The sequence below is a fragment of the Zootermopsis nevadensis genome, unplaced genomic scaffold (genome assembly GCF_977971745.1).
Source record: "Zootermopsis nevadensis isolate Lab colony 2312 unplaced genomic scaffold, Znev_1.0 Znev_ptg000011l, whole genome shotgun sequence".
In the NCBI taxonomy this organism is placed as follows: Eukaryota; Metazoa; Arthropoda; class Insecta; order Blattodea; family Termopsidae; genus Zootermopsis; species Zootermopsis nevadensis.
In genome coordinates this window covers 14,220,877-14,239,615 of record NW_028259143.1, presented here as the reverse complement: position 1 = coordinate 14,239,615, position 18,739 = coordinate 14,220,877, and the positions used below count along the sequence as shown (strand labels likewise).

Genomic DNA, 18,739 nt, shown 5'->3' with positions numbered 1-18,739 from the left:
ACAAGAGGCTAGAAGAAAGTCCTCTACCCGTGTTGCGGATTGAACCCTGATCATTCAGCCTGTAGCCAGTCACTATAATGACTGAGCTACCCAGCTCCTGCACAGTTATGGTAGTACAGATAAAATGATGAAAAAGACCAAGTTCACTACTCAAGGATGAGAAATAAATATACAGGAAATGTGCATAAATAATAAATTAGAGTAACTCACAGACGAACAGAAATGTAAATAGTTTTTTTTCTGATAAATCAATTTAGTGGATGTAGATAAAGAACATATTTAGTCATGCACATTATGGAATAAGGGTACCGCACACCACTATATATTTCTCTCACATCAGTTCTTGCTTAGACAGCAACATGACCAGTTTCAGGTATGGTACATCAGAATATTACACAGGTAATTATATCATACTTTCATTCTAAGATTCAACTTTAATGGAGGTTTCTCATTCACATTGTAATTTTTAAAGAAATACACTGATTTTTAACTGCATATCCACTTCCAACATGGATATGTTTTTCTTGAGTAAACATGAATCAACATGAGATAACCAGACCATTACACTGACAACTCACTGCACCCTTAACAATGTAGATTTTAAATACAAGAACTTTATTTCAATTCAGTCTTAGAATGACTTTCACTTTACAGGATATAAACAATCTTAAAAATAAAATAAAGGTTTTCAAGTTAATTAATATGTACCATACACGATATGATTGTAATGTGACTTTTATAACAGCATTGTACTAGACACAGCTTTATAATACTTTTAATATGCAAAATAAATACTACTGACTTCTTGCAACAATTTTTTAACAAATGAAATACTAAATTAATAACCTTATTTGAATAATATATATTACAATGGCATGCAAACTAATGTAAAAATATGTTGTACTGTAATTTCACAATGAAAACTGAGGGCATGTGGATTATATTACTGAACACTTATTAGGTAAACAATACATGCATATAGTACGATCACAGACACAATGGACATATTAAAAATAGTTCACAACAAGAGACACAGAGACACTATTGAAAAATACCATGTACAACAAACATTCAAACAAAACATCTGCTTAAACGACAATAATATTTATCTTAATAACCCGATCTTTAATTCCCTTCAAACACTTAACCCCACCCCCAACAACCTACTTTCACTTACCCCACCTACAAACAACCACAATCAATAACGAACCTATTCAGTTCCAACACAACATTACTTCTAGACGGACCTCCTCCAATCTTCATATCTGGTATGTTTTTAAAATTAAAATTCCTCAATATATTATTTTGTTTTCTATCTCTAATATTCATTTAGTCTTTATAACAATTAATATTTAATTTACAGACCGATTATAAAAAACCACTACAAGTATTTCACCCATGCAAGATCACGCTATACGCGACATACATTTACGAAACAACATTGAATGTGATAACAAAGTACAATTGATCTAGAAGAGGATAACTTTCCGATATTTAATGGACATCTGACGAAGGATTGCATTTAGAATATTACATTTAAATTTATATCGATTATACACCTGAAGATGGTTCATTGAAAACCGAAACATGTCGTGAAAAAGATGATGCTCTAATTGTAAATCGAACATTTCGATAGAAATAGCATCATTTTAATATATTTTAAATACTAAATGTTAATTATAGTAATAATATTTTCATGGAGTTCCACAAGGCTCTACCTTGGGACCTCTCTTATTTAATATTTTTATTAACGACCTTTGCGACAAAATTAAGTATTCTAAATTTCTCTTATTTGCCGATGACTTGAAACTATATCGCGATATTAAATCTGTGGATGACTGCAGAGCTCTTCAAGCAGATGTTGATTCCGTACATCAGTGGTGTGATGATAACAATATGGATCTTAACGTAGAGAAAACCAAAATTATATCGTTCACGCGTAAAACCAACAGTATCCATTTTAACTACTCTGTCAGTGATATCTTAATTTCCCGTACTGATTGTATAAAAGATCTTGGTGTCTTGTTAGACACTAAGCTATATTTTCATTGCCATGTAAATTTTGTTCATTCTCAGGCACTAAGGACCTTAGGGCTTATTCGTTTTATTACTTATAATTTTTCCTCTTTAGACAGCCTTGTTGTTTTATATAATGCTTTAATTAGGTCAAAGCTTGAGTATGCCTCGGTCGTTTGGAATAATCTTACACAGACAGATTCTAGTAAATTAGAAAATATTCAAAGAAAATTTGCCAGTTTATGCAATTACCGATTTTTCCAGTTTAATATCCCCCGAAAATATGAACTGATCCTATCTACTTTAAATTTTAGAACACTTTATTCCAGACGACGACATCTCGATGCGTTATTTCTTATTAATGTATTTAAGGGCAAAATAAATTGCCATTCCATTATGGACGCTGTTGGTTTACGTGTGCCGGCGAGGCAAATAAGAGAATTTTTTACTTTTAGTGTGAGCAGTGCACTAAGGCATAGTCCTTCAGCCAGGTGCGTCATCGCTGCAAATGACGTATGTAAATCTTTGGACGTATTTAGCATAAACATTGTCTCCCTTGAGCGAACGTTCTCAACAAGGGAAATGATCTAGCTTGGTTATCTGTCTTTTTATATTTTTTAAAGTTTTACAATTATATTAGTGTTCCCTAGGTGAATTATTTGTTTTTATTTATATTCCTTCATTTTTTGCTCTGTGTTAATATTGTTTCTATTTTGGGTTTGCCTGTACTTGGCAGTTATATGTAATACTGTATATGTATAAGTTTAGTTAATCCGTTTGTGTAATATTATCCATTATTATTTCACTATTATTGTATATATTATCAGTGTTTGCCTGTTATTGGCTTCTTGCTGTTGGCAAACACGTAAATAAATTAATTGAATTGAATTGAATATTTTAAATATTAAATGTTAATTATAGTAATAATATTTTGATATTTTAATATTTAATAAAATATTTTATTGTGATTAGACGGTTAAAATAAACAAATTATAATCATCACAATATGACGCAACAATATCATCTCAATACTTTCTTACCTACAAAAGATTAAGTAATGTCATGCTCCACCCTCTTTCCAGCCACAACGTAAATTCAGATCACCCAGCACTCACCTAGGTTCTCCTGTATGCGTCTAGTGCCTGGAAGATCTAGTTCCATAAGTGTTTCTACACTGATCACACTTGGGTAACCAGGTAGTTCCTTCACCACATCAAAAGAGCAACATATAGCCCTGTCATTGGCAACCAACGTTGAACCTGGACGTACTTGTCGCTGTACATACTTCAGTGCTTCCTCCACTACACCAGGTTTAGGACTGCCAGACTGGTCCTTCAATGACAGATGTTCTTGTTAGAAAACAAGTGGCAGAAGAACACAACACGCAACATAACCTGTCCAAATGTTTACATATACCTCAAAATTAAATTATTATATTCCATTCCAGATTAATTTCATTGATATTTCATGTTTTCTACTTTCATAAACCAGCAAAACCAGCTCATACAATATAAGTGTTGACAGCATCAGCCTACAGTAAATTTAAATGTAATTTAATTATAAATCACCCAACTCTCTGTTTTTAAGGGCAACATGCCTTCAAGTACGAGGGTCGCTCATTAAGTAATGCCCCACATTTTTTTTCTCAGCCAATAATGAAGATAGAAAAGTGTACTTTTACATGCTTGAGATTTGATGTTTCCCGCGTTCGTGTACGGAGTTTCAAATGATTCCAACCGATGGCGGAGCTGTAGTGAACTGTTAAAATGGCGTCTGTGAACGACTCTCGTTACAAGCAACGAGCTGTAATTGAATTCCTTGTTGCTGAAAAAGAAACGGTGGTGAACATTCATAAACGTTTGTGTGCTGTGTATGGAAGCTGTGCAGTCGATAGGAGCACCGTTGGTCGCTGGGCTAAGAGAGTTAAAGCTTCAGGAAGTAAAGAAACCGAGCTCCGTGATCTGCCGCGCTCTGGGCGTCCTGCCACAGCCACCACTCCAGACATGTTGAACCGCGCGGATGCCATTATTCGTGAGGATCGGCGCATCACAACTCGACAATTGGCCCAACAGCTTTCAGTCAGCAATGGAAGTGTGATTGCAATTATCCAGGCTCTCGCATATTCGAAGGTGTGCGCAAGATGGGTTCCACGAAGTCTCACAGCAGACCACAGGATTCAAAGGAAAACGATTTCTTCTGAATTGTTGGAGCGTTTTGATGCTGAGGGAGAGGTCTTTCTGTCCCGGATCATTACAGGTGACGAAACCTGGATACACCACTTTGAGCCAGAGACAAAAAGGCAGTCAATGGAGTGGCATCATCCTCAATCACCGAGAAAGAAGAAATTCAAGACAACTCCCTCCGCCGGAAAAGTCATGATGACTGTCTTTTGGGACAGTGATGGGGTCATTCTTGTGGATGTGATGCCAAGAGGTGCGACCATCAATTCAGACGCGTACATCAGGACCCTGAAAACCCTCAAGAAGCGTTTTCGACGAGTTCGGCCTCACAAGCATCCAGCAGAAATTTTGCTCCTGCACGACAATGCACGCCCTCACACAAGTCTGAGAACCCGGGAAGAAATCACCAAATTGGGTTGGACGGTGCTACCCCATCCACCCTACAGTCCAGATCTGGCACCCTCCGACTTCCATCTCTTTGGGCCACTTAAAGATGCTATCCGCGGAACAAGATTTGAAGATGACGAGAGCGTGATTCAAGCAGTGAGGACATGGCTACGTGCACAGGACAAGAGCTGGTACCGGCAAGGCATGCATGCACTTGTTCCACGCTGGCGTAAAACCGTACAAGTTGATGGGGACTATGTGGAAAAATAGTATGTGTAAAGGAAACATTGATTTATATTGTCACTAAATTTGAGCCATCTTGAATAAATATGTTCTGAGGAAAAAAATGTGGGGCATTACTTAATGAGCGACCCTCGTAGTTAGCTTTGCATAAGAAATACACTATCATTAAATACTCTATTAATCAACCATCCATAAACTTGTAAAAATACCATATTTATCCACATACCATATGCAAGTTTTTGTATTTTACACAAAAAACTGGAAGCACGTCATATCTGATTGTTTGATTCCGGTAATACAAAGTGTTTCAAATGGAAATATACAAGACCTGTAAACATGATAACATTGTATGTATAAGCTGTATCAGCTGTCAGGTGAACCAAGAAGCTTTACCTTCAAAACTTTCCCCTTTATTGCAGGTGGAAGCAGTAGGTACTGTAAACTGCTGTGAATCATTCCCACTCAGTCCTTGCTATATATATAGCATGCACTGTACTATTTCCTCATTTGCAAATGGTTTTCATTGCTGTTAGGGTCAACAGTAATTATTCATATCAGTCTACGTTACACCTACACACCACAAGAAATGATTTTGAACCGACTTGTTATGGTTCTGTTTATGCAACAGGACGCACAGACAGTTATCCATTAGCCTGAAAAGTTCGCCATGCAATGGCGCTCCACTGTTACATGTTGCTGGACACTGCTCATACAGATCCTGAACAGAGGATGCACAATGTGTCATACTAAATCTCTCCCTGTCTACCTCATAAACAGAAAACAGTCTTTTCAGAGGTACAATAAAATCATTTTTCATGTTTAAATGAGAGGCAGCTGTTTGGTTATACTGAGTGAAATGAAACGTGCCAATTGAAAGCACTGCAGGAGTACTGTAATTTAAAGATATCTGGCCCCATCTGTGTGTGACCTAACAAGCCCCAAGTTAGACAGAAGAAATTGGCAGTGCTTTATTTGAACTTCAAAAATCAGAGAATGCAGTCTCAAGGTATAGGTTTCCTAACTTATTTGGTCTTTAGTATCTGCCAGTTGCAACAAAATAATTAGTTTTTCTTGGAAATGCTATGAAAACAGGGATATGCCTTACTTGGGGGGCACATGGTATTTGGATAAATATACTGTGAACAACAAGTGTATGGAAGTCTTCCTTGTCATATTATAACCATTTCTGATCTATTATTGTTCATTACGCAGCAATAGCTAACATATGATATCACATGCTTGTGCAAAATGGAAAAGTGGTACACACACTAGAAAATGTCTCCACCAGCATGAGCTGCCCTTGCAACTTCATGCCATAGTTTATTTCTACTTACACCTCGCTCCTATAAAGACCACAAAGGTAATGAACAGCCCATGTGGAGGATTAATGTAGACTTACAACAAAATGAAAAAAGTGATAGAGGCAATGGGCAGAATAAATTAAAACGAGTATGTTCAAGAAATGTTATACCACAAAAATACTCCTAGTTACAAAACAATGTATTAATTTAAGGACTTCATGTTATTACAAAAGTAAACAAAACTGGAAAATATGGTATGGATAAGATAATTCTATGTTAATACGAACAACATGGAAGAGAAAGAGACACAAAACCTGGATGATTCTCGCCCAGATACGTGCTGGCATGCAACTAGTGTCAGCAATACATAATATCTTTTTCTGTGTTTTCTTCTTGACTCCATCCTTATCAGGAGGCGTAGAGGTCATGTACCCATCTGGGTACACATCGATGACAACCACAGCCCCATCTCCTCCCAGCAGCCAGTCGTGGTAGTGATCCAACACGTATCTGCTTGCTACGTCCCCACACTGCTCATACACTTTCTTCACTATGTGCGTCTTCAGGCCTGCAACAATACTGCGTTTTAAACCAGTGACTTGAGGGGAACTTGACACACATCTACTTCCTAACATGATGTATGGGAAAGTATGATGAGTGTTAATGGGTTTGAGTAGTATACTTTCTTAAACAAAAAATATGATTCTCAAGATGTTCCCACATCACAAAATTCATAAACATACTTGGATTTTTCCTGATGGAAGGGCAATCAGATTGATCTCACCATGATAGACAATTAAGAACAGGTCATTTCCAACTAAAACAGTTTTGACTAACACAATTTCATTTTAACATGCTTTTAAAACTGGGGTTCATTCCTGATGAACATACTAAGTTGAACACAATTTCTGCACAATGGCAGTGCATTCTACTTTAAGTTCTGAAAGGATGGGATGACTGTACCACAGCACGTGCATGTTTGCATTCTCAGTCTGTCAACTGGGTGACTGAGTTCTATTCACCTTATATGTAAAATAATAATGAGTGGTAAGAGTCAGAAGTATGCTGCTATGATTTATTTGTCGCCAAAGTATGAAATGTAGAAAAGTTATAACATTAAAGCAGAGACTTAATATGCTTAAGTGGTATCAGAACAATGACAAACATGATATCGTCTGTGTTATCAGCTTAAATGAAGGAATTCTTCACACCATCCACGCAAATGCTGACAAAATTAGAACATATTATGCTCATGCTACTCCTTTAGCAGTGAGGTAGTGATCACAGGCAAACCTCCAATCATACAAAGGATGGAAAGATTGCTTGTGAGTGACTTAGTCTTAAAACCACATAAAAAGAAATTAATGTGAAAACAAAATGGACATACAGGCAGAAGTTTTAAGTATTTTTCATGAATTAAAGAAAGACCTCCTCATGAAGCCAAACTAGAATTCATGCCAATTACTGCCTGGCCCAACAAGTTTAGAAATCAGCAGCAACTTCATCACTGGAGAATTGGCTAATTCAGATGCTTTGGCCACAGAACAGTTTCCTGGAATATTAGAAACAAATGTTAAAGGTGGTTACACGTCTTCAATACAGACGAGAATGGCTTGTTTTAGAAGAGGATGCCCATGAGAACATACATCTCCATGGAGGAGCACACAGCTCCAGGTGTAACAGTGGCAAATGTGATAGTACTGTTGGGTGGCAACACTAACAGAGATTACTAGCTGAAGTCTGACATTATCTGTTATGCTAAGAATCTTAGAGCACTGAGGGGATTTCTCAGATCCTTAGACTACAAAGATGGGTTGGATGTCAGGTCTGACATTCATGTATGGTTCAATGATCAACTTCACTGTGAATTAAAAGCATGCCACAAGACATAAATACAAGCTTCAAGTGTGTTCTTGTATTGGATAACGCTCCTGGACATACTCCTGTGACTCAGACACTACTGAAACATAAAATACATCTTTCATCTTTTTGGCCCCTAACACTACACAATTTCTTCACCCAATTGGTCATTCCATATCAAGTCAACATACTTGAAATGCAAGATTTTCATGACATTCTCTGATGCTAATAAAATTTTGCAAGGTTGTTGGGTCTCCTTAGAAAGTGAAATAATATGAAATAGTACCTCCCTGTTATCGTTAATTGAAGCCTTCCATCAAATGATGCTGTAAGGCTCTTTTACATTTTTGCAGAAATGAAAAAATTATCCTGAGATATAAGAAGTTCCTTCAAAATTCCAGGAGCTGCAGCTACAGCAGTTACAAAACTATGAGACATGGAACAGTAATTTAATGTAATTAATTATGACATTACAAGCAAAATATATTGTGGTCCACTGCAAAAAATTTGTATAGCTGATAGCTACTAACACTGTGTAGTATGTCTTTTGTAAACCATAAAGACACAAAATAAAAGTTTAGTAGGAGGATGTAACAATTATTTATTGCCATAATAAAGAATTAAAAGATTCAAGTTGTGGATCATGCAAAGGGCTGATCAATTAGGAAAATCCAACAAGAGTTCAAAACCCCATATTCCATGGTTCAGAATTCCAAGAAATGAGGCTAAGAAAGTAATTATGTCAACCCCAAAAACAGGCAAAGTGCTGCCTCCTGCAAGAATTGAAATGGTAAAACAATTTCAAGTGTCTGATGAAGACGGCAGGACCATGCCTGGGACAAACATGCTTCTGTTAACTCAGAAGGTAAGAACATTCATCTTCAGAAATGACCCATATTATGCAACCTTGAAGATGCCACCTTAAGTTTTAAAAAAGAGAATCCTGAAATTTTTCTAGTCTTTTCAAAATCTGCAGAGTTACAGCTAAGAGATTGTGTGTTGGCTGGAGCAAGTTGTATGCATGTAGTTTGTATTTGTGCAATTTCAAATACAAAATTGTATGATTTGACTGAAACGCAAGCAAAAACTTAAAACTGCCCAAATTATTTGTAATGTGTCACATGTAAGTTGCTACCAGGGAAACTGAGATGAGTCCAGGGACTAAAAACCTAATCAAAGAAACTAAATACAGATTTGAAAATGACGACAACAAAAACAACGTACCCTACAGAAAGTGGATGCCCACTGAGAAATAAACTCTGGAAACAATTGTGTGACCTTGCAGTGGTTTTTGCCGGTCTTTGCTGCACAGTTAAGCTTTTTGCACCGTCAGTCTTTCACAGCATTACATTGACCATGTTCCTACAAAGAAATGAAGTTGAAACTGGAGGAATTCCATTTATTTGTGATTTTTCTGAAAACTACTCCATCATACAAAATGAAGTACAAGTTTTCATTGGAACAATGATCACACACTTCTTCGATAATTTTTAAGTCTTACTAGAGGATTTTTCCTCTAGCCTCTGCATCCAGACCGGCTCTGGGGCCCACCCAGCCTCCTCTACAATGGATACCGGGGTCCTTTCCCGGGGGTAAAGCCGGCTGGGGCGTGATGCTGACCACTCACCCCCATCTAGTGCCGAGGTCAAGGAAGAGAGGAGCTCACCCCAAGCGCCTACATGGCGTATAGTGGGACAAACTTTACTTTACTTTTACTACAAAAAATACAAAGAACATAAGTTTTGTTGTTAAATCAGAATGTTTAAAACATGACACTACAGCTGTACATTTGTTTCAAAACAAACTATGCAGCTATCTTTTTGATAAATTGAAATTTTTGTCTCAGATTTACTACTTTTCTGATGGTGTTTGCCATGCAGTATAAAAACACAAATAATTTCACCAACCTCTGCTATCATACAGATGGTCTTGGTATAGACGCCAAAGTGGCACTCTTTGAAATATCACATGGCAAAGCAGCATGTGATGAGACTGGGGGAACAACTGGCTATGAAGAAAAGAATGTCTGTAAAACTGTTATGAGGAGCAGATCATGATACCAAGACAACTTTAAAAGTGGACTGCTGTAAAGATTCCCTCTTCACCGTTGATTATTGTACTGTTGAAGACCACATTAAAGAAATTATGCTGGAAGAGAGGTTCAGGAACACCAAAACACTTCTGGGTACAATAAAACTGAAGAAGATTTGAGTAAGCTTGAGGAACATAATTGCCAAACTGAGCGCTGAGCATTCTTCAAGTACGAGAACCATTATGAACACATTCAAACTTTATCTATTGCAGGAAAAGAAGCAGACATTGAAACAATTAAATCTTGACATCTTCCTTAAAAAGTAAACACAAAATAAGTCAGACAAAATTTAATCTGAAACTTCAGATGAACCAGCCCCACCCATATCATATGCAAAACCCTGAAGCCTCCTGCCTTATTTCTTTGACCAACAGAATCAAGAGAAATGTCTCCTGATGCTGACAACCCTCCAGAGGTTGAGTTAATTCAATCTTTCACATCACCTCTATCTCCTCAGTGACCCCATCCCCATCTCTTACTTTGCTCACTGCTTCTCATTTTGTAAATGACTTCATGGCATAACATGCACATAAAGACATGTTTAACTGAAAGTCATAAGATAAACTTATAAGTGGGTCAATCAAATTTGCACTTGGAATGAAAAAACCCATATTTGCATAATTTCATATGGGAAATTCGTGTCTGATACAATTTCACCTTACATGAGAATTTTCTGAAATGCAAACAACAGTTTTATCAAGTACTCTTCTACCAAGGTTAACTTTATGTATAGATGAAATTATTGTAAATCTGTGAATTATCAGTGTGGATTCTGACATAACTGATTAACTACTGATCAGATACTCTGTGTTCACCAGTCATTGGAGAAAAAATCACCATTAGTCCCTATACTAAGTCAGATGAATCAAATGCACACCCTCCAGCTGTATTTCAGAAGATTAATTTTAATACTGCTATTCCCTCTATGTGTAGGTCTTCCGAGTGGCCTTTTCTCTTCAAGATTTCCAACCAAAATTTTATAAATTTATCATCTCCCCATGCACACTGCATGCCTCACCCATCTCATACTCCTCACCCTGATCACCCTAATAACAGTTGGTGAAAACCACAAACAACTGACAAACAGCAGAGCATATTGTTAGCTTCTGAAAGAATATTCTAATCTATAAAGTTAGTTGGTTAGGTAGTTATCTTAATGACTTTATCATGCAGCTTCTATATATAACTAACAAACAAACACACAAGGAACCTCGATTCTGTATACTCTGGTACCTCTTGTGCAACAGATGAATCTAGCCCACATCCTTATGCCTTATTTAAGACCCATTTATGATCAATAGTATATCATCTGTACTTACATTTCTGAAATGGTCTTTTTCCTTATGAGTTTCTAATTAATATATTGCATGTATTTCTCACTTTGCAGTTTCTATATTGCACAAATTCATACTCACTCAAATTGTTTGCTGCAACTTCCACTGGCGTTCTTTCACACCAACTTAATATTGCCTGAATGACCACTTTCAGCTCACACTTCACAGGCATGAAAAATGAGCCATCACGAATAGAAACTTTCTTAGAGCAGGCAGAACAGGACCAATTGTACTTGTCAACAACTCGGGCCTTACTCCATTCCATTTTGCCTCCCTTGCAATTTGTGTTGGAGCACTTCAGTCCTCGTCGCAGAAGCCCCATCTGTTTCAACCATTCACACAATTCTCCTTCATGTCCAGCATTTAACATAGGCCGTATCACCATGTGAAAATATTCACATTCCCTGGAAATACATAAATATAAGACAGCTTACACCAGGACTACAGGAAAATCTGAAATAATGCTTCCAGATAACATTCATCAGGAGTCATTCTTCAAAAGGGAATTTCCTTTTCTTTAGCATAAAACTGTGAATTGCAAACCACATGGTGAACAAGTGTAGTGAGAAATATTCAAATATAATTTAAACCCTAGATTACAAAAAGTATTGTGAAACCATTATACTATACTTAGAATCGAAACTGGACAATTTGAAACATGCCCCACTTGGTGGATGGAGAATCGCATAGATGCTAGGGCACTTATCATGAAGAAACAGAGAACCTTGTTCCTACTCTCTCTCCAGCAGCTATAAATATGGGAGGCCTGAGTATGGGGTTACAGGTTGAAGTCCTGAACATTGAACACACAGACTTTGGTGGAAGAGGCAAGCCTCAACCTGTGGTTGACACAAATGATGGGCATCAATGACAGCTCATCAGTATTACTCTAGCAATGTTCTCAAGATAGCCGGGGCAACTCACTATGTATAGTAACTGACTACGGCCTGGATGACGGGGGTTTGATCCCTGGCAGGGGCAGAGGACTTTTCCTTTAGCCTCTGCACCCTGAGGCCCACCCAGCCCCCTGTCCAATGGGTACCAGGGTTGCTTTCTGGGGGTATAATGCAGCCAGGGTGTGATGCTGACCACTCACCCCTATCAAGTGCCAGGGTTAAGAATGAGTAGGAGCTATGTCTTCTCTAACTCCAAGTTCCTACATGGTGTGTAGTATGTCAGCTTTACTTTACTTCACTTTACATATCCCAAGGCAATTTCTGGCTGGACAAACAAGATCAGACCATCATGCAAAATGAAGATAAAAAATTTCAGATGTCTAGAAAACAAAAGAATGCTAAGGGACTTAGTCATGAAGAGTCACAACTGGAAAAGAAACTATACAATTTAAATGCAGATATTGCAGCTGTTACAAAGCTTACATATAGACACAGCACTACAAACAGAAAGTGCAGGAATTCAAAACAAAACATCAATAATAATTAGCCAATGGGGGCAAGGATTTCATCCTTTTTCACTCACACTCTTTATCAATGGCAGAGCACAAAAGTGGCAAAATGCCTCAAAAATAACTACCATAACATACTGCTTCACCAACAACTTTATTATTTGTGGACAACCAGGTTATGACACAGAAATCAGAAGATCACTTAAAGAAAGGTATAAACAATTAGTTATTTTGGCAAACACTGCAGCTTTCATCTTCAGGGTAAATGTGTAGCAGCTGTGAACCAACCGAAAACCTAATCACAAGTGCAGGACATTATCCCTAGCCAGGTCAGACCATTTCTGCATACAAAATGCATTGCTGAAATGGCACGTGATGCTTTATAAACTATAACTGGCTATATGCTGATGCTAACAGGACTGTTGTCTTGGCTGAAGGCCTTGACATGTTCAGACAACAGGCTATTGCTACTGATGGGAGAATAATCCCATCACATAACTTGTTCTTTATGAAATGAACTTTGGTTAGATGAATGTTTGGGAGTTAAACCCAGAAGGGTTGGGATCGCTTTGGCTGATGGCCTCTGCAACTTGGGGGGGGGGGGGGGGGGGGGATCATTTTGGCTCAAGGCCTCCATAACTGGAAAGGCAGGTCATGCCCTTTTTGAATGATACCCTGGCATGTGCCTTACAACTGAGGAAAAACACTGAAAACCTCAGTCAACATAGCCAAGCAGTTGGACATCAACCCCAGTTACGACCTGGAATGGGACATTCTGAGAGGCAGGAAAATTTTACACAATATAATTTATGCTCAAGTATATTAATTAACATAGCATTACTGACATTTCTGTAGGTAAGGACTGCCAGATGTCTTGTACATATCTTACACACAAATATTTTAATATTGGCCCTTTCTTGTTTAAATTTCTTGCTATCAATTAATTTAGTTTTTCAATTAAAACTGGTACAAGTCAACAATGTGATGGGTGACTTATCACTACAGTCTCTTATGGACCTTACAAAAAGCAGAATCATGTCTGTGGCAAATAAAAGAAAATTGGACAGGTTACAGTAAACATGTTCAGATGCTGGAACAACAGTACTAAGGAAAGGATGAACAATTACCTGATGTGATTAACAATATTATTTTCTCTTGGGGCTACAGACAGCAACAGCAGTGAATCGACAATGAACAGTAGCAATAGTAACAATGGCTTAGATTCTGATCTTACCGTCACATCAGAAATGGCACAACCACTTGTGGAACAAAATTATTGTGAGGTAAATATTTTTTTCAGAATGGATAGTAGCATACAATTTTTGACCAGGATGTATATATGTCTCTGTCACACAGCATGACATCACCCATCACCCTGCATACCAGCCACAGCTTTTCATCTCCAGAATGGTAAGTACTTGCTGTGTCCAACTTAGTCATCTTTTTTAGGTACAGCCTCAGCTGGCCTGCTAAGCATCAGTCCACCTCAGTTACCTGCGAGTGACTTGAGTTAGCCCTTGGTTGGTTCAAGTGCCTTCCAAGATATCAAACAAAGGAATTTACGTGTCAGCTAACTTCAAGTCAAAACTCTCACTTGGTACTTTGATGTGGTCACTGATGAATGGAATCCCCAAATCCTCACAAATTTTCATGTTACCAGCATACCAAGGTGCATTAGTCAAAACGCAAAGACACTTGAATTGCAACACTTACAGCTTCTGGACATGGCTAAGATCAGTGGATCTCTAAATCAAATATATGTAATCCATCACAGGACAGATGAGCTGCAGCACAACATTTCCGCTTCTCCTGTTGCCACATCCAAGAAAACTATGCCAGTTAGCCCCTTCTCGTCAGTTATTCTATTGCCTCCTTCAACAAGGTGGGCAGCTGCAGTGTCATGCTATGTCAGGGTCAAAACCCAAACTGCTCACCACACAGCAACCTGCAGTTGTTTACGTCCTGAAGGATCCTAGTGAGTAGATTCTTCACAAAGACCTTGCCAACAATGGGTCTATAGAAACAAAGCTGCAAGGGGTCCTTTCCTGGCTTCAGAATGGATACCATGCAAACGTTTTGTGCTGGTGGCAAGTACTGACTATGGAGGACAGCATTAAACACTTCTGTGAGATATGTTAGCATGTGCTTTGGTAAAGGTTTCAGAATGCTGTTTGAAATACTGATTGGGCCCAGACCTTTGCCAATCTTGAGCCCCCAATGGCTGGTAGAACCTCATTTCAAGTGCATCACCTCAGTAAATACTGGGTCACTGGCAAAAAATGAGCCTCAAGGCTATCGGCCAGGGCACCTGCTTTCTTGGAGTCTGAGAGAGCTAGTCTTCCATAACAACAGGTTCAGTGTATTGCTCTATGATTCCTCCACTCATTCAGCTGATATATCCTGAACTTCTGAAAGTGATTGGTCCCCTGCGATTTTACACTGTCTCATCAGTCAGTTCTTCAAGTGTGTTTCATCCTGACAAGACAAGACAAGACTGCAGGTCAGCACAGGGTTGACATTTCGAGCAGATACTGCAGAGGCCTCTTAGATGGTGCTGGTGAGCAATCAATATACTTCTCAACTGCCTCCTCACTCGTTACAGTGGGATTTTCTGGGAGTCTGTCTTCTAGCTTAGAATGCTTCCCAGTCCATTCATGTGAAATCAGGGTGACCCAGTATGGATTAAAAGGATGACTGACATGTTATAAATCAAGACAGAATAAATGGTCAGATGCACTGGTGTGATGAAATCCTTAACAACCACTATATCAAGGATGCCAGGGGTCATATGTTTTGGGAATCTGGCCCATAGATTAAGCAAGAGTACCTGTTGGTATACTGACACAGCAGTGAAACCCTGGCTGTGACCAGCCTAGAATTCTATTCCATGTGCTTTACATTGAGATCCTACACTCAGACAGGTCTAACTTGATTATCCAGTTTAAAGTACCTGCCACAAAAGCATTAAGCATTTCAATGAGTCAGCCATAAGGCTTTTCCCTTATTTGTTCTAGGCTGCAAAGCTATACTCGACTATGAAAATAATGACTTGGGGACAGCTTGTGGTAAGCTTCCCCTGTTGGGAGGGAGGACGACATGGAGAAAAGACAACATGTCAACTCTATGCAGGTTTGGGCAGGAAGGTTCTCCAGAAGATCAGCAATCCCCTCAAGTGGTCACAAACTCAGTGAAAGCAAAAGAGATGGGTCAATCTGCTTGGAACAGGGTGGTTCGGATTCCACTACTGACACCTCAGGATAAGCAGCATTACAGTGGCAGCCTGCTGCTTGGTCCATCTTACCATGTTACATGAAACAGAGATTGAGCTGGGTGTAGCTTGAGCCTTGACAATGCATCCCCTCCAGACACATATTCCAGCCACTGCTAAGATTCTCCTGTTCAAGAGATGGGTTAGATGGGGCCATTTTTAGTGCTGGCAAGTGTGTGGAGACACAGTTTTGTATTCCATACATGTATAGTGAAAACAGTAGATGGCAAGTTGGACCTGAGGGTGTTGACTGGTGGAGCTGAAGAATGGGCTGCTAACCAATTGGAGCATGTTGTTGAGAAAATGAGGTGGCAGAAAATTTTTAAGAACATATGGTGAGAAAAGGAGGTGACAACAGAAGTTCTGGTGACTATGCCAATCAAGAAATGATTCACAATGACTGTATGGAAAGGAGACAAGGTGATTTTATTGACCATTAAGTTCTGAGAGGACGTATTGCAGAAAGAGTCCTTTGGAGAGCCCAGTGATGAAATAAAAGAAAAAAAAGTCTGGGGATCAAGGGAAGTGAAAAGAAAGTCTTTGGGGATGGAGTGGGTGTTTTATCCCTTCAGCAACAAATGTTATTTAATGATAAGTGTAGCAAGAGCTCTAAAATTATGGTGAGGGACACAAGGACAGGATAATAGGAACAGATGTATCAGATAACTATGTAATGGTTAAGATTTAAGCCAATGCTGAAAAACAGTTTTCTTTCAAATATATCAATTAATATCCACTTGAAGTTTGACAGACATTTGATAGGAATTTTGTAAAGACATTGATGGTGATGGTGAGATTACATTTTGTCAGTTCTCCAGGTTTTTCAGCTTTGTGGAATTGGCCCAATGTTGCAAACAAGTTTTCAATTATCAGCACCCAAAATAAATAAAACCAAGATATTAAAAGTGATTTACTGAACTACTTTAAACTAGAATTTTGTAGTGAAAGTTCCACCACACCAATGTAATTATTATACTGGCAAAACTTGACCTTTAGCCTCATTCACATAAATGTGAAGTTGGCATTATTGTATAATTCTTCTCTGAAGGTTTGGGTAACAACAAATGTGATATAGCTGAACAGTTGGGGGCTAAAGGAAATTAATATGGCACTTTTTCTCACTAGGTATTCAGTTCATCATTCACCTGCAAGAACAGGGCAAACCTCCAACTCATCCTACAGGAATTAGAAATTTTGAACAAATGTTTCAAAGTGAACAAAGATTGATATCCCATACCCAACAGCACATATCGTGAACTCAAGATACCTAAAAGTATACAATTACACGCTAGACATAACACACGAACATAATTCAAACACAGTCTAAAGGAACTGTGTCGATTCCATAAATGGGGCAAATGTTATCATACAGCTGTCATTCTGAACATATTAAAAGTGACCAATGTAAGATAGGTAAACAGTTTACCAGACTGCCATGTTTCAAAGGCTTGAGTGCTCGGTACCCAAACCCAATCCACTGCCCTTCCATATAAGCAGTAACATATATAACTTCCGTATTACTGACACACGAAATACGATATGGCCACATTCCTGTTCTGAAAAATATTACCTTGTCTCAGTTTGTTCTTTTGATGAAGTAGGATGTTCTGCACTAGAAGTTTCAGCAACTTCCACATCCATTATGTAGATTTATGGAAATTATTAGGTTATAAATGTTTTCACTGTGGGAAAATAAATAAACAAATGTCTAACTATATCTCATAGCCACACATTTAAGTCGCCATTATTGTTACTGTAGAAACTTGCGGTAATAATTTGAACTAATGAGTGAACGGCGAGTCACGACCGTAGATTACCTGTATCCAACATCCTGATCTAGGTTATGTATGCTCCTAATACACACGAATTACATACATCTATCATACTCGGTGACGAAAATAAATAGATTTTTTTCTAAAAAATTTACATCAAATACATGGTAAGGCTACAAGTCAGAGTGGAATAAAATGAGATAATTAGGTCTTGCGAGGGAGTTGAGAAATTTTACAGTGCAGTGATAAGTACTGTTGAAAGACTTTTTCACCCAAAAATCCGAAACTGAACTCTGCTCATATGCAATTTTCCACACGTCCGAACATAACACGCCGGGAAACGAGGATCCTTAAGGAATTGTTATTTTCTCTGGTAAAGAAAGGAAAGACATGGCTTGCAGATAGATCACCTCTGAGACATTTCACCTATGCTATATTTTAACCTACATTAGATTTAGAATTTATTTCCATTCTACAGATCCTTTACCGAAACGACGTAAAATACAAATAAGGTACAGTTTCGACGATTCCATGACAGTTTACAGGCATTTTATCTAAAGATTTGAGGTTTTCACGGCGGTGAGTCCGAAAAAGGTGGTCTTATCTGTTGTTGTGCCGTGTAGTCTGGTAGAAGTTTACCAACGTTTCAGAGGTCTTAATGCCTCCATCATCAGGGCGACTTCTACCAGACTACACAACGCAACAACCAAGAAGACAACCATTTTTAACTATTTTATATGTTTGCCATTACACCTACAGGATCTTTGTTTATGCTTCACCTACAAGATACTCACATGTGTCATTTGGTGCCTACCTTCTCCTGTTTACACGTGTATTGATTTTCACAGAACCGATGAAAATTTCGACCTGCTGAACAGAGT

At 38.3% G+C, this 18,739-nt stretch overlaps 1 protein-coding gene across 4 annotated transcripts in view; it reads right to left on the bottom strand.

Annotated features, from left to right (window-relative positions):
• Nucleotides 1-18,739, bottom strand: part of LOC110837195 (uncharacterized) — a 76,268-nt gene that overhangs the window by 11,930 nt on the left and 45,599 nt on the right. For 2 of the 4 annotated variants that reach the window (XM_022079072.2, XM_022079070.2), the window contains exons 2-4: nucleotides 11,495-11,817; nucleotides 6,442-6,695; nucleotides 3,132-3,348 (exon numbers count right to left, since the gene is read on the bottom strand). In XM_022079072.2, coding sequence (XP_021934764.1) covers nucleotides 3,132-3,348; nucleotides 6,442-6,695; nucleotides 11,495-11,798 — 775 coding nt within the window. In that variant the 5' untranslated portion in view covers nucleotides 11,799-11,817. Of the gene's footprint in view, nucleotides 1-3,131; nucleotides 3,349-6,441; nucleotides 6,696-11,494; nucleotides 11,818-17,656; nucleotides 17,860-18,652; nucleotides 18,670-18,739 lie in introns of those variants that run through there. The other 2 variants (XM_022079071.2, XM_022079069.2) reach the window with 2 other exon arrangements.